Source organism: Erpetoichthys calabaricus, chromosome 3 (assembly GCF_900747795.2).
Source record: "Erpetoichthys calabaricus chromosome 3, fErpCal1.3, whole genome shotgun sequence".
Classification (NCBI taxonomy): Eukaryota; Metazoa; Chordata; class Cladistia; order Polypteriformes; family Polypteridae; genus Erpetoichthys; species Erpetoichthys calabaricus.
In genome coordinates, this window is record NC_041396.2 from 91,810,598 (window position 1) to 91,832,757 (window position 22,160).

The following is a 22,160-nucleotide window of genomic DNA, read 5'->3' on the forward strand; positions in this document are numbered from 1 at the left end:
CTAGATTTGGACCATGATTGCTTGCCACTGATATATTTTAGCACATTTCTTATTAGCTCCCGGTCATAATGATATGACTTATTATTATACTGTAATTTTTGTGTTTCATGATATCTGCTTTACTGATAATACCTGTGCTGCTTCATGTTTGATGATTTGCATAGCAATCGGAGAAAAATCAGCTGTTAAAGGCACTATAAAAGCAGAGTTAAATGAACTGCAACAGGGCCAGCAAGACAGAAGAGTTGGCCCAGAGTTGACATCCTTTTTGAGCAATAACTGGTGGACCACCAACCTAGACCACTCCCTGTGTTTCAAGGGATAACAAATCGCCACAATTCCTATAGTTTTGTCTTATAGGGACAATAAAGGGATGATAAAAGACATTACGTTTGACTTAAATGATCATTTTAGTCAATTAGATGGAGTCACACATTGAGATAGACACAGAAACAAAACTGACAACCTTACATTTTTAATGTCAGTAATTAAGCCATCATACCATCCCAAGTGTGCGCTTGAAAAGACTAATTGGATGATATGAACATTCAGATTTCATACAGAGAGCAATCTGGTTAGGATTCAAAACTTGGTTCTTTAATCATTTAAGGCTGCAGTGGTAACCACCACATTACTGAGTTGCCTCTATATTGCCAAATATAAAGCAGAACGTCCAATTTTGTGGAACTCAGTGCTGGGAAGGCACTAACCTGGGCATCCGTTACACCCAGTTTCCTATTTATTGATATGTTTATGATCTGCACATTTAACGAGTCTTGTTACTTTTTTTATTTTGCACTCATTGGCAAAAGGCATTGAATTAAGTGATTTATAATAAATAATTAAATGGATTTGTATGGCTTTCTGTTTTTTTATATCTTTAAAAGTGGTTTGCTCTTATTTCAAGTCTGATTGTTTTTTTCACATCCTATAAGCCACTGTGTGTGGCTCAGATGTAAAGTCCATTACCCATCTTACCTGTTGTGAAATAACCAGACTCGACGCACTCAAAAAGGTTTGGGACAGCCACCCATATAATTTCCCTGGCTGCAAAAGGGTTTGATGAATAGCACTGATGTGCAGGAGTTGGAGTCCAAAACTGAACTGGTTAATTAAGCCAAAGATGGTGGCTTTAAAGCTCTTTAAAGAAAGTGATGTCATTTAGGTCGGAACTGGAAGTAACATCTTTCTTGGGCCCGGAACCAGAAGTGATGTCGTCAAGGCTGAATCAGGCAGAATTTCCCATATTTGGTGTGCAGAAATAACAGAGAAAGATTTAGTGTACCCTACCACCCCCTGGCCTGGCATGGAATTACCTTCATTAGGTCCATTCAACTTCCTCCTAAGCATACGTGTGTGACACTGTGTGGATATAACATCATCACTTATAGGCAGACAGTATGCCCCAGTGGTTAAACCATTGGACTTCAAACTGTAGGGTAATGAGTTCAAATCCTGTCCCTCACACTGTGTGACCAGGAGCACTTCAATTGGAAAAACAAAAGAAATATAATCCATTGTATTTCAAATGTTGTAAGTCACCTTGGATGAAGGTGCCAGCCAAATGGCTGCCTTAAAGCTTTGGAGTTCAACTCTCAAGTTGGTCACTGCTTCCACCATTTCTTTTTGGTCTTTCTTTGTGGTATTCTCATCCCAAAGATGTCCAAGTTAATCTTGTGCAATCCTGAAATGTACCTGATATCTGGGATACGCTTCATCTTCTTATGACTCTGAGATGGATTAAAGATATTTAAAAATGAATGAATAATACGTGATGAGCCTCAAACACACAAGTCTGAACACCTCTGAACCATGTAAAAAGAACAATACTTATTGCGTATGGCATATCCTAAAAAATGAAAAGCCACACATTTATTGTGGATTGAGCTCATCTAGGAAGTGAGGCAGCCGCAGGCCACATTTACTGGTATAAATGTTTGGAAGCAACATAAATATAAAACTACTACAGCCCTTAAAGGCTCTTCTCTTTTGTGATCTTTAATATTTTGATTTATGCTGCCATCAATATTTCCAACTATTAATCATTCAACCTGCATAATACAGTAGTAGTTCTCTTTTTCTCATCGCCCAAATTTTACCTTTGACCCAGAATCGCGACCAACAATCTGACGAGGATCATAGTGGAGTGATGATGACCCATCGCAACCAGAAACTTCGCAAACCTTTCATGACCCAAGGTCAGACATGACATGACTGATAGTTTAACAATCTATACAGTATAGGGTTGCACCCACAATCACCCATATGTGTCAATGCAGAAATGGTCATCAACTTCTTAGCCAAATATTTGGGTGTGAAAGAAAATGAAGGTATATCGCTGCAGTCAAATGAATGACCCTTGGACTTGACAGGAACCTATAGAAACAAATCACCTGATCCACTCATCCAATATATTTTGGTGGAACCATGGGATCCAAATAAGTTTATAAAGCATGTTTTTTTTGCATCAGTCTCCATTAGGCATATGGATCTCTGACTCCTGATTAATTCTGTAATTACTTCTTGGCTTTCTTCATATCATCAGTGTAAGCTGATAAATTCTACCACATTAGTGCCTCCTAAAGTTACAATGATTTATTTGGTGGTGGGTTTGTTTTCCATGTACCAAATCTCTTCCAGGTCTTATCGTCCGATAAGCTGTCCCAACTTCATGACCAGTGTACCCTACAGTACCTTTCACCATCCTTATCAATAGCAGTGTTTCCCTTGTAAATTAAGGTGGAGATGACATTGACATAGAGGGGACTCTGAGGGTGTATAAAAGGGAAAGCATGAAGTTCATCAGTGTGGTACCTTGAGCTTCAGAGACTGATTCTCACAGAGCTCAACACACAGACATCAAGATGAAGTGGGCACTTCTGTTCCTCGGCTTGGTCGCACTCTCAGAGTGCATGATCAGGTAAGTAGCTCCACATGGGGAACGAAATGAAGATTGTCAGTGTAAATGAATTTCAGATTATTTTCACTTTTACTTAAAAAATCAGAATGTGACAATGTAGATGTCTTTATTTTGGACAAAAAAGATTAAGATGAGGCCAGGCATAGCATATTTTAATCTTTACAGTGTGCTTTAATTAGATCCATGGGATTAGTCAGAAAGGTAGTTCGTACAATCCTAAGAAGAACAATTAATATTGCCAGTGTCTTTAGAAGTGTACATATAGTGCCAGTGAATGTTAACAGTATAATTTCTTTGTGTTGCTCTTAATTAGTTTAAAAGGGCCCTGACATTCTAAGTGAGCCAGGTGATAACTACAGTATTCACATTTGTGCAACATTCTTAAATAGTGAGAAGATACAGAGAATGGCATATTGAGCAAGAAAATGTGTGCAGAATTACAGAAAATCCCATCGAATTAGAAATAATGGCTCTTAGCTGATAAATTGTTTCCTGAAATGGAGTCATCCAAATATCTTCTGACTCTTTATGTAGCTAATCGAAACCTTCATCAACCTGCTGATCCACACCACAGTGGTGTCCATAGAGCCTGTGCGGTAGCCCTTGCATCACTCATCTGTAGGCTACAAGCATTGTGCTTTGGTCTTGCCTGATTATAGCTAAATATGAGCCATTGACTCACATAAGAGGTTCATTAAAAGCGAGTTCAAACTTCCAGCCAAGAAAACTATTACGTAATGATGAGAAATTATTTAAACATTAAAAAAATCATTAATACTTTGTAGTCATTAACCCATTAGCCAAGATATGCAATGAAATTTACTCTATCAGATGAATAACATAATTAGTTTGTAGACAGCATCAGCCACAACAAGATGACAATAAGAATCATCATAATAACAATAACAGGGATGGCTTTGTGGTAAAATGGTTAGCAATGTCCTAAAACCACGTCCAAATATGGCATGGACCTGAGGTGCGGTTAGTCCTCCCACATCAAAAGATGCACAGATTTGATTATTTCTGTGTGTGTGGGTCTAAGCATGTCCCACAATGGACTGGCACCTCACACAGGATAGATAGCAGCCTTCTGTGAGCCTTATATGAACAAATCCATTAGAAAACAGAAAGATGGATGGAAGTCTAAGATATTTGAATCTTAAATGTAACAAAACAAGTGAGCATTGAGGCTTAGATAATGAAGATGAGCAATAGCCAACGCATTGTATGCTCACTGCTTTTGGTCTTGGTGGTATATCTATCTATCTATCTATCTATCTATCTATCTATCTATCTATCTATCTATCTATCTATCTATCTATCTATCTATCTATCTATCTATCTATCTATCTATCTATCTATCTATCTATCTATCTATAGTAGTTAGCCATGTAAAGCTGTTGTGGGGAACAGGGTGGCTTTATGGAGTACATTTTGACGTTGCTTTTTATTGCTCAATGCTTTAGCTTTCTATGCAGACTGATACCCTATTCGAATTAAACATCAACAGAAGTTATTAATGGTACATTGTAACAGGAAGACACTTTCTGTCTATTTAGAATCCCCATATTTTCCCCTTTAGGCTGCCCTTGATGAAAACCAAATCTCTTCGTGCCACCCTTCAAGAGAAAGGCTTGTTGGAAGAATTTCTGAAGAAGTACCCATATGATTTGGCCTCCAAGTACTCCATGTATGCCCAGACCTTTAATGAGCCCATGGCAAACATCATGGACGTAAGTGTTCCTCTCACCTTTATTATTTGCTGGCTGGCAGTTCAACTATTTCCTTTGATGATCAGAGATGATTTTTAACATCCTTGATGAATATATAACATTTGTTGTAAATAAGTAAATGACAAAATAGTTTTTGTGGAGAGAATTACACTTGTATCAATATTTTTTAAAAAGCAAACTGTCTCTAAAGATCTCCATTATATTAGATCATAATGTACACCACTAAGATAAAATGTAATCTATAGACTACAATTTTTGTAACACATCCCAGTGGTTACGTATTGACCTCTAAATGAAACCTAAACCACAAAGCAATGAAAGAAAGACAAAAAAATAGAAAAAAAATCAGTACATTCGTGTGACTGGACTGCTTTTGAAAAATGGAAAAAGGATGGACTGTAGTTGTAGCTTTGAGAATTATTATTTGCTCAGTAAGAAAATCACAGGCACACATTCTGCCCAACTTTATGAAAGGACAGATGTATGCAACAGCTTGTCTATCTGGAAAAAAATCATGAAACAAATACAAGCCTTTGAGTCACTGATGTGGCCAGTAATTTAAAAAATATAGTAAGTGCTTTTTTCAGTGTTGCTCTTAACCATGGTTGTTGTTCCAAACAGTTTTGGTAAAAGTAAACCTGAAGGACCAATACAAAATACAAAAATTAACGACCACAATAATGAAAATGGTTAGCCACAGCCAGTCGATCATCTATTGAGGCTGGAGGTGAATATCATTTGTTTCATCTCCTTTATTTCTGCAGTGAATGCTTCACTAGATTTGACTTTCATGCATTGTACCTGTTGGTCCTTACTGGTTACCCATGGAAAAGGTTGAAGTTTAGGATTTGATGAGTATTGTGCAGAATTATAAAAGTGTAGGTCATGTACACACAAAAAATAAAATAAAACAAGAACAGCATCGCTCCTTTCTGCAATGTGTTGAGCTCCTTTTTCTCTTGGGTAATAATGCAGAATATTTTTCTCCCTAATAAAAGCTCAGCACGGCTGCTACGTGTAAGTGTGCCTGATAGGCTGAGATGGTTTGATGCAACCTTGGCTTTATTATCCAACAGGAATTCGTCTTTCCTGCTAAGTGCTTGCAGCCTCACACAGTCAAAACAAACATAGCTGATGGAGTGATGGTGAAATCAGGCACTAAATAATTATTACTAGAGAAAACTAACATAATGCAATGACAGTATACAACAGATGATATATGGCTTAGAGGTGGATTTTAATATTTTGCTTCAACTGTTTTCACTGAAACTAATTTTAACATCACATGGTTTTCATAGTGCTTTGTGATATTTTCCTGTTACTGTTTTTGTACTTTCACATCTGACAATTTGCACATCCCTTTAGTAGGATATTGTGTAACCATTGAAAACCCATTAAAACCACTGTGACCAGTAGGAGGTGTTGCAGCACCCTAAACCCCAAACACAACCACAACTACACAGCTCTAGATAACTCTGAATAAGTTGCTGGATAAGAAAGACAGCTAGAAAATATGTAATGATTTTATGAACTGTGAAAGAGCTAGAAAGATGAGAAAAACAACTTATATGTTCAAGCTTGTGTCTTATCTGGGAGAGACTGATGGAAATCCATTCTTTTTATAATAGCAATATATAAGTGAAGATATATATAAAATGGTGTGGCCAGGTGCGGGAATGACAGTTTCTCCAGACAGCAAAAGAAAGTTTGGTGCACCAACTGGGTCGCCTCTTTTATTGTCTGTAGAAAACGAAAAAGCAAAAGAAAAGAAACAGCCCTCTTTGGCATCCTTCCCATATGCAGGAATTCAATAAACAAAAGGAATCAATTTCAGTTACTTCTAGCTTCTTCTAGCACTTCTAGCATTTTAAACAAAAGAGTTAGCAAAATAACATGATGGTCACTATTTCCAAACTCTTAATTTTAACTTACTGTTTTCATATTTTAGCAACCTTGTTTCTGAAAAGGCCAAGGATTTCACTGAAATTTTAAGTTGTTGCATTGTTTCTCCAGATTGAGTACGTTGCTGTCATCACTTTGGGAACACCACCCCAGTCTTTCAAGGTTCTTCTGGATACTGGATCATCCAACTTGTGGGTGCCTTCTATCTATTGCAGCAGCCAGGCCTGTTGTAAGTACTGTATCGTTATAGACCTCTGGCATGAGCACTGATTTGCTATTATCATTCTTATATACTTATTATTTAAAAAAAGGTTGTCTAAGTAATAATTAAGTAATATATTATATATAGTGTAAGTAATAATTAAGTGTACCAACAGATATGCAAAACTGGACAATTTGAAATACAATGATGAGCTCCAAATGCTGTGCCCCCAGGAGTCAACACTTGCTACTAATACTGTATGAATTCTATTCCTTCTTCCAGCTAACCATCAGAAATTCAACCCAAGTCTCTCTTCCACATACCGTGCTTTGAACACTGCACTTCAAGTTGCTTACGGCACTGGAAGCATGACTGGCTTTTTGGCATATGATACTCTTACTGTAAGTATGGCATACAAAATGAAGATGTTCAAAATAGAGCCTGTCTTGTAAATGGGTTATGGATAGCCTGAAGCTTTATGGAATTATTCAGAATGTCCACGAGTGACTCATTCCAACTTATCTATGCACCTATTTCCTAAACTGACTTAGGGGAGCAGACTGCTCAAAGGGGAAACCAACATTATATGAAACATCACAGAGAAATCAACATCTACACAACCCATATGCTACAAAATTTTAGGACACCATTCAAGTTAACTTTCATGTCTTTGGCATGTAGGAGGATGCTTGAGTATCAGGAGAAAAACAATACAGACACGAAAAAGACAAACTCCACTCAGATAGCTGCTCATTCAATATACAAATCCAGGGTTGCTATCTACCAGGCAACTTTGAAATGATTTCTTTTCTCATAAAAAATATATATATATATTTTGTTCCTTGATAAGCAAAGAACACAGAGTGCAATGCAAAGTACCTAATTTATTACCATTATACTATACAGTAGTAAGAACACCATTTGTTATTGCAAAAATATAGCTTAAAAAACATTATTAATGTGTGCAACAGAATATAATATTGCAAGATTCTATCTGCAATGATATAACATGTATGGAAGGCAGAAGATTCAAGGTAAGGTAGACATAATCACTAATCAAAAGGCTCCTATCAATTATGGAGAATCCAATGCATCCACTAAACAGTGTCATCTCCAGACAGAAGAGCAGCTTCAGTGACAGCATGCTGTCACTGTCCTGCTCCACTGACAGACTGAGGAGATCGTTCCTTCCCCAAACTATGCGACTCTTCAATTCCCCCCTGGGGGTTAAACATTATTCAAAGTTATTGTCTGTTTTTACCTGCATTTTTATTACTCTTTAATTTAATATTGTTTTTTGTATCAGTATGCTGCTGCTGGAGTATGTGAATTTCCCCTTGGAATAAATAAAGTATCTATCTATCTATCTATCTATCTATCTATCTATCTATCTATCTATCTATCTATCTATCTATCTATCTATCTATCTATCTATCTATCTATCTATCTATCTATCTAATCATGGCACCAAAGAGTGGTGACCTTTTGAATGTTGATTAGCAACAGTAAGAATTTCACTGTACTCTGTACACATAATAATAATGACCATATAAACCTGTAAAGACAGTATGGTTAGCTAAGAGATTTTCAAAGGACAGTAAAACTGGCACTGGCTAACAAGATGAGACAGGCACAACTGTCAAATTCTTCATCTCCATTTTATTAATATGTAAGAATACCCTACCAACCTTGTCAAATGCATTTTAGCCATCTCCATGCATTTTGGTGCTCTTTTCTTATATTATGTGTTAAAAGGTTTATGGCATCTTCAGTGTCTGTAGTTTGCTCTGACAATCAGTAACATGACATGTTTTTCCACAAATATCTATTTTTAATTGTGTATAACACACATGGCATTTTCAAACCTGCTCAATCAAATTATGGCCATGGGGGCTGGAGTCTATTCCGACAGCATTTGACTGGATGCCAGTCCATTGTACATCCCACATATGCATCATTTTGCAATTACCAGTTAAGCAAACTTTCATATCAATGGGGGTTGTAGGAAGAAAACTGGAGTACCTAGTGTAAAACCCACACAGACACAGGGAGAAGGTTCATAATCCATGTGAACAATGACTGGGCATGGGATTCAAATATCCAGTGAGGCATCAGTGTTATAACCAAGGTTTGCTTTATTCTAAAACTGGAATGATCCTAAAAAGTTTAGCATATGTGGTTCTATTAAACCTAATTTATGCTAGCTGAAAAATGTACATGGCCCGGTGGATGAAGGTTTGGACTTTAAACCCCAAGACTATGCTGTCCAATCCATACGTCTGCCTTCGGAGTGCGTCACAGATCTTAACCAGCATAAGCCCAAGTTATAAATAACATTTATGAACTTTAACTTTGTATTTGTTTAGCATCTTGGAATGATTTATATTAATAAAAGCTGTTATACAAACTAAAGATTGCTTTTTTATTAATCAGTGCACTTTGGAGATGGCGTAACTGAATTCATCATCTGAAGTTAAGACGAGCAGTTAGGCAAAGCTTTAAATGTCTTAATTTTGTTTCTATTTTGATACACAAAATGATTCCCATGAGTGATGATGCCTATGTCGTATTTAGTCTGCTTGCCGGCGGTCCTGTGCTAATAAATGAGTAAACAAAATGCCCCAGATTCATTTTTGGAATCTCTACGTGATTCCCTTTTTTGTGCTGTGCTTGGGATTTTATTCTAATATACAAGAAGACCGTAAAGCAAAATTGGAATATAAATCACTCTCTGCAATGGAAAAGTGATTTGTATGTAATTGGCTTAAAATAGGGAAGCACGGTGGCGCAGTGGTAGCACTGCTGCCTCGCAGTTAGGAGACCTGGGTTCGCTTCCCGGGTCCTCCCTGCGTGGAGTTTGCGTGGGTTTCCTCCAATAGTCCAAAGACATGCAGGTTAGGTGCATTGGCGATCCTAAATTGTGCTTGGTGTGTGTGTGTGCCCTGCCTGGGGTTTGTTTCCTGCCTTGCACCCTGTGTTGGCTGGGATTGGCTCCAGCAGACTCCCAAGACCCTGTAGTTAGGATATAGCAGGTTGGATAATGGATGGATGGTTTAAAATACACTCACACACAAACTGAGGCTTTATTCTGTTGAGAGTGATTTTCCTGATGAAATTGCTCCATCCTTTCACAAATGTTTCTCGGTTAATTTCTAATTTTCTTTTCTTCGTTTTTATCAATGAGATAAGCATTTTCTAATTTTATCAAATGAACATTTTAAAATTATTTATGCCAATTTCTTTATTTATGATTAAAGTGAAATACTGTTCACAGTGAATCAGGGAAATGTTTAACTGTTGCCACCTCTTGTGACTGTGTTGCATAATCTGCAATGTTGTTGTTGTTCGCAGATTTCAGGAGTTGCTGATCCTAACCAGATGTTTGGCCTGAGTGAGACCGAGCCTGGCACCTTCTTGTACTATAGCCCCTTTGATGGCATCCTTGGTCTTGCCTATCCTTCCATTTCCGCCTCTGGAGCCACACCAGTATTTGACAACATGATGAACCAGGGCTTGGTGACCGAAGATGTCTTTGCCTTCTACCTTAGCAGGTCAGTGTAGTTCTTTGCAACATTCAGCAAAATTTAAAGAAAGACCACTAAGGTAAATAAGTTTGGGTATTTTTCATGGTCAGCAATTGGCACAGTCAATGGATACACTTTGCCTGGCAAGGACACATGTTTGTAGATAAAACATTCAAGCCTGTCACTGGATGCCACTCTATTGAGCCTTGCAATGTTGGTATCCATTAGTGCACAAAAGTTTGGAATCACCCACAAATGTTCAGGTCTTTGATACAGATTGATACATTTTTATTAAGGTAGCTTTAAATTAATTTAAAAATAAGGTATTGCTAATATTATAAATGGCTATTACTGTTTGTAATAACTGATTTATAATTTATTATTTGCATGAGGGTAAAGCCACATTTTCAACCACCATTAATCCAGTGTCTTAATGGCAAACTCTCTTGGCTCAACCTTAATTAATCATATTTAAATGATAATTGGTTATTTGTGAAATCTTTACAATTGCATTGGCACAGCTGAAACCTGTTATTCTGTTTAGTAAAGCATGTACATTGCCTGTCCTTGGTTTGCAAGGTACTGGAATTCCTAAAATTAAGTTCTGGGCTCAAAAATGGCAAAATGAAACTGTTTTTCAAGAAAATGTAACATATCTATTGTAGTTATGCAAAATAAAGATTATTCTATGCAGGAGACTGCCAAGAAACTCATATAAAGGTGTCTACCTCAGTATTGAGAGTAGAGGGTCAACTGGATCTAAAATATGAATATTTTTGGGGAATCCGAACACCTGAACACTAGTGTATGTCAACTTAAAACGTTGCTGCTTTAGGCTCTAAGATTTTACTTCTTTTTGGAATTACTATAACTTCCACTAACTCTACAATCCCTGAAGCCTAGGAAAAAACTCGTAATCCCGGGCCACCTTAAACTCCTTCGCACCTCTCCATCAGCGTCTTTTGTTTTGCAAATATGTCAATCAGCACAAGCAGTAAGCAACCTGCTTTCACATCACCCAGCTCAAGGCTTCTTTATCTGCGTGTGAGGTCCTTGAGCTGCGTAGGGTAAATAATATATCGTTATTTGTAACACAAGCATTTCATGTGTGCTCCGTGTCTACAATGATCTGTGTAAATGTAGGATGACAGGAAATGTGAGAAAACATACCTAAAACAGAAACTGCTCAGCATCCATTGAACCATCTTAATACATTTTAGCATCACTATGACCAGTTTTGGACAGTGTGCCAGTCCAGTGCAGTCTTTTAGAAATTTAAATCATTAATACATTATCAGGAAGCAGATGGGCCTTACTAATTAAGGACACTTGAAATTGAAGAGGTTCCTACCTTCCTTTATGGAGTTTTGGAGGATGGATGAAGACTTAGTTGCTTTAAAAAATAGGGTGATCAATAGGCAGGATACCTGTCTTATAGATGCTGTGGGACAAAGAAATGCCTTATAGATGTTGTAGGACAAAGACAATGTGAAAACAGGAAGCGTATTAAAGAACAGAGAGGAAGTATCTAAAAGAAGCTGTGGGTAAGCTTAACCACCCCATTACAAGCAGTAGATGTGAAAGTTGCCAGCAGCCATAAAAATCATTTACTGTAATATAAATCCATGACCCTGAATAAATGTTAAAAAACACTCCTCTGATTTAAATTTCCTACTCATAGTCCATCTTCTTAAAAAACTTAGACCATTAAAGGTCTGAGATGATGTAGACTACCCTGAACAGGAACCAAAACTAATCTACAGCATCTCATAATTCATAATTCATCCATCCCTCCATTTTCCAAACTAGCTTAATCCAATTCAGAGTCAATGATGTCTTGATGTTTGGATGGGATGTCCATTTAGACCCAGGAATCTCATTAATAATAAATTAGAAAAATTAGAACAATCTAGATGAGAACAGGTCTTTTAGCCCAAAAAACCTTGCCAGGTCTATCCACTTAATTCTTCTAAAATAACATCAAGCCTAGTTTAGAAAGTCTCCAAAGTCCTACTGTCTACCACACTATCTGGTCACTTATTCCAAGTGTCTATGGTTCTCTGTGTAAAGAAAAACTTCCTAATATTTGTGTGAAATTTACCCTTTACAGGTTTCCAACTGTGTCCCAGTGGTCTTGATGAACCTGTTTTAAAATAACAGTTTCGATCCACTGTACTAATTCCCTTCATAATTGATCCACTGTACTAATTCCTTTCATAATTTTCAACACTTCAGTCATGTCTCCTCTTAATGTCCTTTTGCTTAAACTAAAAAGGCTCAGCTCTTTTAATTTTTCCTCATAACTCATCCCCTATAGCCTTGGAAACAGTCTAGATGCTCTTCTCTGGACTTTTTCTAGTACTGTTATGTCCTTTTTGTAGCATGGAGACCAAAACTGTACACATTACTCTAGATGAGGCCTCACCAATGTATTATAAAGCTTGAGCATAACCTCCTTGGACTTGTACTCCACTTATCGTGTTACATAACCAATCATTCTGTTAGCCTTCTTAATAGCTTCTGAAGACTGAAGTCCACTACAACTCCTAAATTCTTCTCGTAAGGTGTACTTAAACTAAATTTCACCTGCCACAAGTCTGTCTAGATTCCTCTGTAATGATTCATTGGATGCTAGATTATCTGTCAATCCATCTATTTTAACCAGTTTGTTACTTAGATAGATAGATAGATAGATAGATAGATAGATAGATAGATAGATAGATAGATAGATAGATAGATAGATAGATAGATAGATAGATAGATAGATAGATAGATAGATAGATAGATAGATAGATAGATAGATAGATAGATAGATAGATAGATAGATAGATACTTTATTAATCCCAATGGGAAATTCACAATTCACTTATATTCCTATCCAAATCGTTTATATTTATTAAAAAGAGCAGCAGCTCTAGCACTGACCCCTGTGGAACACCAGTCTTAACATTAGCCAGTTCAGATAGGGTTCTTCATACCATAATCCTCTGCTTCTTGTGTCTGTGCAAACTGAACTCACACTTCTTTTAGTGTGATGCCCAACTTCTCATGGCAGCTTATCAAATGCTTCTTTTTTATAAATAAACATAATTTAAGTAAAAATGCATCTACGGCAATGAATTAATTACAGAGTTGGTTTCAGGAGCATCACATGAACTGACTGAGACCTAATTTGTCTTCTTTCCTTTCTTAGGGATGGAGCCAGTGGGAGTGTGGTGACCTTTGGTGGGTATGAGACTGCTTACTATACTGGACAAGTTAACTGGATTCCCGTGACTGTCCAAGGATATTGGCAGATTGCTATGGAGAAGTAAGTACATTTTAACTGATACAAATTTTTATTATTTTCATTCAGCCTGGTATACCAGACCAAAAAAAATTCCCAAAGTCAGTCTTATGGGGAGCTGAGTGCAAGGGGTTCCTGATATATCTTAAAATCACTACCTATTTATTTATAAATGTGATCAAAATGTGAGCAAAAATAATTACGGTTAGTACAGTGTGCGGCATAAACAGATTATGAGTGGCGTACTTTTTAAAGTAAGTACTATGAAAGGGTGTATACTGCCCACCAGCTGGTGACAGGATGTACAGGGTTTGAGTGACCAGGAGGAGGGCCAATGGCTAATACACTAGTTTACAACCCAAAAAATGGCAGATTGCATCGCTATTGCTGACTCACTGTGTGATTCTCTTAACCCGGACGCGCTCATACTGTTTTTTTCCTCTATGAAAACTTAACATATAAAGTACATTTTGTTTCTTTTAATAATGAAAAACAACATATAAAATAAAGCTTTATTTGTAGTGAGTCCTAGTGGCTAAAACACTGGAATCTAAATCAAGAGGTTGTTAATGTAGTTCTCATTAGTAATAAATACACTGTGTGACCACAAGCTAGTCACTTAACCAACCCATCCTCACTTTAAAAAAAATGGCAAAACTTCTACATTATTGTAAAGCAGTGTCAGGAAGAGGAAGAAAGGCACTACAGAAGATAATGTTTAGTTACTACTTGAACTGCAGCTAAGATGTTAAATGGTAAGATACAATGTTGTTAGATAAATCTTGACCAATGGATCAGTGTACGGTGTCATTTAGCTTGCCTCTCATCCCACCTACTGGGTATCAATAAGTGTAATATGTTTTTTGTGATTCGTATTGTGTTAAATTAAAACGCTGGAAAAATTTAAAAAAATAATAATATTAATAAAATATAACATAATATTATTTTCTTAACTCACTCAAGACTGTTGCCTGGTCTCAGATAAGCAGCAGAAAATGAGATGAGATGAAATTACATTCTTAAACAAATTCAGCATCGCTGAAGTTCATCTCCCACGACAGACATAATTAAGCACACTGAAGTCACTTAAGTCTTAAGTTCTTGTCTGACCCTATCTGGTTAGCACACTTATTTTGGCAATGATTAGCTGAAATGAGCCATACATCTGCATATTTACAATATCTATTAGCTAACCAGAGGTGATGAAGTAAATGGCATCCTTTCATTTGTTTAACTTGTTATCTTTCTTGTTGAACATCATATACTGAGCATTTCACACTCTACACAGATGAATCAATTATTTTTATATAGCATCTTTAAGCATTACATTCCATATCAAAGCACAAAACAATGCTTGAATTGTTATTCTTGCAGTCTCTGTGCAGACACATTATGGGTATGTGCTCTGAGATGCAGGGGATAAAACAAATTGTTAAATAAGGAAGAAAAACGACCAATGCCTTTAGTCCATGTTGCAATCCTGAAAAGGGAAGATGATCAATAATTTATACTCTTCAGCAGCAACAACAGCTTTATTGCAAGTGTGGCAGATGGCCGGGGCCCATGCCCTTCCAGGATGCCCCTTCAGCACTTGGTCCAGGGAAACAACCATGGGCTACACACTACTTTCCCCAGGATGTTTGGTGGCAGCCCTCCTGGGTTGCATTGGGGCCACAGGCATAGGACTTCGGAGTTCAGCCTTGTTGGGCTCCGTGGTCACTGCCAGGGGGAGCTGCACGGCTTCCTGAGCCAGTCTGGGCGGCAATGCAGCCACACCTGGAGGTGCAGCCAGATGCAGGTTATCAAGCACCTGTAGCACTTCTGGGTAGGCTATAAAAGGAGCCAGAAGCCACCACTCCAGGCACCAGAGTCAGGAGGAGGAGGACGAAGCCACCTGGGAGGAGTGGAGGATATTTCTGTTGGATTTGTATTTTGGTGTGCTTGTGGTGACGGGACTGTGTTGTGTCTGTGGGTACAAGGAAGGCGTATCCCTCAGACGAAGAAAAAGAAATCTTTTGCTTTTATTTTTACACGTGCCTCCATTGTCAGTCTGTGTTGGGTCTGGTGCCTATATAGGGCCTTTCATACAAGTCAAATTATAATTTACAATTAAATAATGTACAGTATATATACAGACTACAGTGTCTGTTTTGATTTTTTTTTTGATACATTATACTATGACTATATGTGCCGAGATGGACTGAAATCTAAGTAATCAACACAGATTTCAGTGTTAACATTTGCACCCTGTAATGCATATGTCTCTGTTATATGCAATTTGGTATGGGATATTTTTATTAATTGTAATTAAAATCAAATAACAATCCATACAATCAAGTAAAACTTAACAAAAACCAAAATACAACCCCACACAAAAAAAGAAAGAGAGGAGAGCCAGCCAACAAAACAAATCTTTCAAGAAGCAAAGAAGGAAGAGTATTATTTTCCCTGATATAGAAGCTTATTCTAAAATGTTATTGATTAGATACTGCCATATTTTTTAAAAGTTATGAACAGATACTCTGAGTGAGAATTAGATTTTTTCCAATTTCAGATAGTATAGAGCATCAGTTACCCACTGACTTAAAGGTGTTGGGTTAGGATTCTTCCAGTTGAGCAAGATAAGTCTACATGCTAATAGTGAAGTAAAAGTGATTACAGTTTGTTTGTCCTTCTCCACTTAAAGCCCATCTGGAAGTACACCAAACACAGCTGTTAATGGATTAGGAGTGAATGTGATTGATGCACGCCCAAAACATGTGGCCCAGTGAGTCTGGAGCTCGATTGCAATGTTCACAGGTTGAATTGTGCCCTAGGAACATTTTGGATAGTTTTAATTGAGATAAATGCGCCCAATAGAAAAATTAAGTTGAATAATTGAGTACTTTGCACATATGAACCTAGAGTGGATTATGTGCCTGGTTGCCTTCCACCCCTTTTCTGAAATGTTAATTGAAAGATCCTTTCCCCATTGTGCCCTGTGATCTTTGAAAGTAAAGGACTTTAAAGTGTTTTTATAATTTGTGGAGATGCTATCTGAGTCTTCAAGAATGATCAATATTTCTTCTGATATAGAAATAGGTGGAAGGTGAGGAAAACTGGGCAGGTTCAGTTTAGCAAAGTTTCTCGCTCGGAAATAGTGGCAAAATTGTGTTGCCGAGAAGTTAAATTTGAAGCTTAATTGTTTGTAGAATGCAAAAACATAATCGGTGTACAAGTCTCTAAATATTTTAATGCCATATATTTTCCAAGAATTAAATACTGTTTATTTTTGAGACAGTGGAAAAGAGTGACTGTCATGTTGAACTGCAACATTTGAGAGCTTCTCTGATTTAAAGTGCTTCCTACATTGGTTCCATATTCTAAATGAATGTAGGGCAATTGGATTATTGGTGTATTGACAATAATTTGTTTTTTTTGGGACACAGAGTAGGGAAAATAAAGAAATACTGCAAGATTTTCATTCTATTGCAGACCAAGCAAATGTATATTCATCGATTTGTGTCGATGTCCAGTTCTTTATGGCCTATATATTTGCCGCCCAGTAATAAAATTGAAAGTTAGGTAGTGCCATGCCCCCTTCTGCTTTAGGTCATTGTAGAGATGCCCTTTGGATGCGTGGATGTTTAGAATTCCAAATAAATGAGGTCATGATCAAATCTAATTTCTTAAAAATAGATTTTATAATAAATATGGGTATGGTTTGAAACAGGAAAAGAAGCTTGGAAGGATGTTCATCTTAACAGTGTTGATTCTATCTGCTAATGTGAGATGGAAGATGGACGATATATTCACGTCTTGTTTAATTTTTTAAATGCAGACAGCAAAATTTTGTTGAAAAAAAGCTTTATATTTACTTGTGATATTTACCCCTAGATATTTAAACTGATCTGCTAAGATAAATGGGAAGATGTCCAGTCTAGTATTGTATGCCAGAGAGTTCACTTATAAGAAGTACCCTTATATTCAAATTAATTTTGAGTCCAGCTATTTTTTGAAAATCTGCTAGTGCTATTAGGACTGCTAACACGGAATTTTGTGGGTCTGATATATACAGTACCATATTATCTACATATAATGATATTTTCTATTCAAATTCTTCTGTGAAAATCCCATTCATCTCTGATGCATTTCGAAAGTAAACAGCCAATGGCTCAATGGCAATTGCAAAAAGCAACGGTGATAGGGGACATCTATGTCGAGTACCACATTCTAGCTTGAAGTAGTTGAAATAATGTTGCTAATACGAACTGAGGCCTCTGGACTAAAAGCATTGTTAAAGTGTGTGATGTGCCATTTGTTGGAATGAAAAATACAGTGTGTCAAACCACCAATGTGGCTAACAATTGCTTAAGTGAAGAAGAGTATCCTGCAATATTTTTCTAGTTCATCTAAAGCCTCTTCTGGTATCAATGAGGAAAAGTATAAAAACCATAAAATTGTTATTTGGCTCATGATTAATCCAGTATTCAAATTCATAATCCTTAAGCCATTCATCACACTTGGTTGTAGTATGACTTCCTTGTTTTGGTGCTGGGCAAACCATAGACAAATCTCCACAATCAGAATCTGATTCAGCAAAAATCAATAAAACATAAAATATCAAAAAATGATATTTTATCATTTGATATTTGTGAACCACAAATTTTCACAAAATGGTGTCTGACCAAGTGACATATTAATGAGCATATTGCACTACGCAGGATGTGGTGACAAGGCACATGTAACTAATTTCCATTCTAAATATAATTTGCTTTTGCACAGATTAGTAATTATGTTTAAGTGATACCCAGACTTTATTATTTTTCATGCATACAAAACAATAACTTCATGTATACAGGAAAATTACAGTACAAAAGAAATTGTACTTCAAAAGTGTGCTAAAAGAATAAATGATCGTGATGAGAAAAACTTAAATTCTGGGTAGAAAAACATAAACAGGAACAAAAAAACAGAACACTGCTCATACGACATGTAAAAGACGTGACTTCAATTTCTGGCCATCAGTGGGCATCTGACTGCTGATCTGTTTGTCACACTGGATGAGAATAATTTTTAAAGGCCAGTGTTCCAGAATTTTCATTAGTTTTACATTTTTCAGTTAAAATAAATATTTTGCTTAGTTTTTACACTCGAGATTATTTTGATCTGTCACATTCCCAAAGAATCTGTGTGATACATCAGAAATTTCTTTAATCACTGGGGTGCTGAGTATTACTGGGGACCTCTTTCATAAACTGTGGACAGGTGAATTAAACAAATCTTCTGAAAAGACATCAATAAAGGAATATTACAGAGCCCAAATTGAATTGTTTAAGATTAAGATTGTCCATGCGGAACACATGTAATGTTTTAAAGTGATATTTTCACCGACCACTTTTCTGATAACTACTGTACCTCCATCTCTCTCTCTCTCATCCTTACCAGTGTCATGATCAACGGACAGGTTGTTGCTTGCTCTCAGGGCTGTGGAGCCATTGTGGATTCTGGTACTTCCTTGATCGCTGGTCCTCCTTCAGAAATCTCAAACATCCAGCAGCTGATTGGTGCTCAACTCTATAACAATGATGTGAGTTCAATAAGTGCTTTGTAACATCTACTTTTAAACCAGTAACTGTCGCAATGATGGAGAAAGATACGTCAGATTTTTATCAAATAAAATGCCATATCAGAATTAAATCAATACTTATGAATAAACCAAAAGAGAAATTAACAAACATAACCTGTCTTGTTAGTACTGGTTAAGAAAACTCTTTGGACATCTGTCCTTTTTAAAGAGTTCCAATAATTTTCTGTGGCCCTTACCTCAGAACTCGACAGACACATTTTCTTAAGTCTTGAGCCAGTTGTGTCCCTGAGCACAACTGAGCAGGTGTGGCCTGCCTGACTTTTAAATATATTGACCCAAAAAAAAAAGGAAAATATACTTTCTGATTACTTAATTAACAAACAGAATACATTCTCTGCTTCTCCTTGCCTTTGTACTAGACAGTATGAAAACGTTATTTTGGTACAAACAGTGTGAGACCTCTGTGGTTTTATTAAAGGTTATAGTAGGTAGTATGGGTCATCTTCAACTTTGGTACACATAGTATAAATCCATCCTAGTGTTTTTGAATGCAGAAGTTATTTACTTTTAACTTTGTAGTAAATAACTTAAACATTTTTTATTTTATTGCAAGAGAGAGATGCTGCTCCTTGCCCTTGCCATAGGCACTTAGGTTACTTTTGACTTGTAGAGAAGTATTCTTTTTCTTGGCTTACCAGTCAGTAATAAAATAATAATTAATTTTTTTAAATAATTTTTTGCATTTATATAGCGCTTTTCTCACTACTCAAAGCGCTTAGCAATTGTAGGTTAAGGGCCTTGCTTAAGGGCCCAACAGAGCAGAGTCCATATTGGCATTTACGGGATTCGAACCGGCAACCTTCCGATTGCCAGTGCAGCTCCCTAGCCTCAGAGCCACCACTCCGCCTGGGTTCACATCTGACCAGAATTGATCCACAAAAGCAAATTATTTGTGGCTCCAGTACAATGCTGCCTCATTTCATTTCTGCATCCTCTGAGTACCATCATCATGATGATGTTTTCATGAGCACATCTTCTGTTTTCTCATTGTGTTTTCAGTATTACATCACCTGTGGAAACATTCCCAACATGCCTGATGTTACCTTCACTCTTAACGGCATCCAATACACCCTGCCAGCCTCCGCTTATGTGAGACAGGTGAGTATAAAATACACTCTGAGGCAACTGGTATTGCACCACTGGGTTGGCTTAATATTTATTTGTGCAATTTCACATTTGCTCCAAAGACCCTAAACATGCTAATTTGATCCTTTACAGATGAATGGATACTGCACTAGTGGTTTCCAGGGCATGAACCTGCCATCTGCCAATGGAGGTCTCTGGATCTTGGGAGATGTGTTCATCAGGGAGTACTATGCCATCTTTGACAGAGGCAACAACTTGGTTGGACTGGCCTCCGCAGTTTAAAGCTCAATACCACATTTTTTTTGTAAAATCACCCAAAACTCTACTTACTGAAACTGTAATTTATGCATTTTAATTTCGTAGAATAAAGATTATGTTGGTCATCTGCTGCAACTCATTTTGGACTCTATTGCTTATGCTCTGCTACAATGTATTCTCATCTTATATATAAACGTCTACGTGTGGAAGGGTGTGTGTCTGTCCGTCCCAGAAGTGAGAGGTGAATTCGGGGTAAGGGCTCCACCTCCGAGGAAACAGAAAACTCGCTTAGTCGCTAATAACACAAGCGAGGCCAGCAAAACAAAACCTCAGAAGAAAGACAAAGTCGCTTAGCCAGTAACATTGGCAAAACAGTATCCCTTTTACTTTTCCTTCCGCCGCTAATACACAAGCGATGCGAGCATGACGGCAAAACAAATCCACGTAGGAGAGAGATGCCCAGAGTAGTCTCTTTCAATTACCTGACATCTCTACATTTCAGTTTTTTTTCTGACAATTTCAATAGTTTCTAGGACCCCAGGCTTTTTACAGCGCGGGCTTACACGGCTAGTATATTCCTAATCATCATATCACTGTTATTTACTTCTGTGGGTGCATCATTCTTCAGTTCTCATCTGACCAATTGACGCTTTCTCCCCCTCCATGTAATTTCTCCACCCCCTCCTTCCAGGAGATTTTACCATTGAGGGGAGAGACTTATGACCACGTACATCAGCACTGATCTTTCTCTCCAAATCAGTTTTGCTGACTCTGTATCTTTGCTTTTTAATCAAAGTTCAGCATGCAAAGTGTTTATAAGATCATTTATAAAGCAAGCAGATTTGTTTGATAATATTTATAGTATTGAGTTAGACCATTGGCTTTTTGCAGGCATACATACAATGTATTAGTGCAACTTTTACAGATGAATATATCTGTCTTTCAGTGTTTCTCTCATTACTGCCGTAACATTACCACTTGTCTAAGAGTGACACTAAAACAGTATATACAGTAAATAGACAACTTAAGTTAGCCCAGTTTGATATATATGGCATACTGATAAGCACAGCATGTCCATTTTCTTTTCATTTGCACACTAAAATGGACAGAAAGGAGGCAAAGGGAGATAATAATGCTGAAATGGAGTGGAGTACACCTCACAGGTATATGCAATTAAATAAAACAATAAATTCCCTTTCAGTACAAATCTGTAGGCTACAGTGCATCCGGAAAGTATTCACAGCGCATCACTTTTTCCACAGTTTGTTATGTTACAGCCTTATTCCAAAATGGATTAAATTCATTTTTTTCCTCAGAATTCTACACACAACACCCCATAACGACAACGTGAAAAACGTTTACTTGAGGTTTTTGCAAATTTATTAAAAATAAAAAAACTGAGAAATCACACGTACATAAGTATTCACAGCCTTTGCTCAATACTTTGTCAATGCACCTTTGGCAGCAATTACAGCCTCAAGTCTTTTTGAATATGATGCCACAAGCTTGGCACACCTATCCTTGGCCAGTTTCGCCCATTCCTCTTTGCAGCACCTCTCAAGCTCCATCAGGTTGGATGGGAAGCGTAGGTGCACACCCATTTTAAGATCTCTCCAGAGA

The 22,160-nt window shown here is 37.2% G+C and overlaps 1 protein-coding gene across 1 annotated transcript; it reads left to right on the top strand.

Annotated features, from left to right (window-relative positions):
* Positions 1-2,752: 2,752 nt before the first annotated feature.
* On the top strand, positions 2,753-20,749 carry LOC114648222 (pepsin A-like). The gene is made up of 9 exons (XM_028797120.2): positions 2,753-2,920; positions 4,503-4,653; positions 6,667-6,784; positions 7,040-7,158; positions 10,109-10,308; positions 13,475-13,591; positions 18,995-19,136; positions 20,196-20,294; positions 20,415-20,749. Exons 1-9 carry the CDS (start codon positions 2,865-2,867, stop codon positions 20,562-20,564), a joined length of 1,152 nt encoding a protein of 383 aa, XP_028652953.2. The 5' UTR covers positions 2,753-2,864; the 3' UTR covers positions 20,565-20,749.
* The last annotated feature ends 1,411 nt before the right edge of the window (positions 20,750-22,160 follow it).

What these genes read in the sequence shown, in the direction of transcription:
- LOC114648222 (XM_028797120.2), top strand. Translation starts at nt 2,865, where the DNA reads ATGAAGTGGGCACTTCTGTTCCTCGGCTTGGTCGCACTCTCAGAGTGC. An exon ending in CTCTCAGAGTGCATGATCAG is followed by an intron (nt 2,921 to 4,502) that starts GTAAGTAGCTCC and finishes TTTCCCCTTTAG; the next exon opens with GCTGCCCTTGATGAAAACCA. An exon ending in TGGCAGATTGCTATGGAGAA is followed by an intron (nt 13,592 to 18,994) that starts GTAAGTACATTT and finishes CATCCTTACCAG; the next exon opens with TGTCATGATCAACGGACAGG.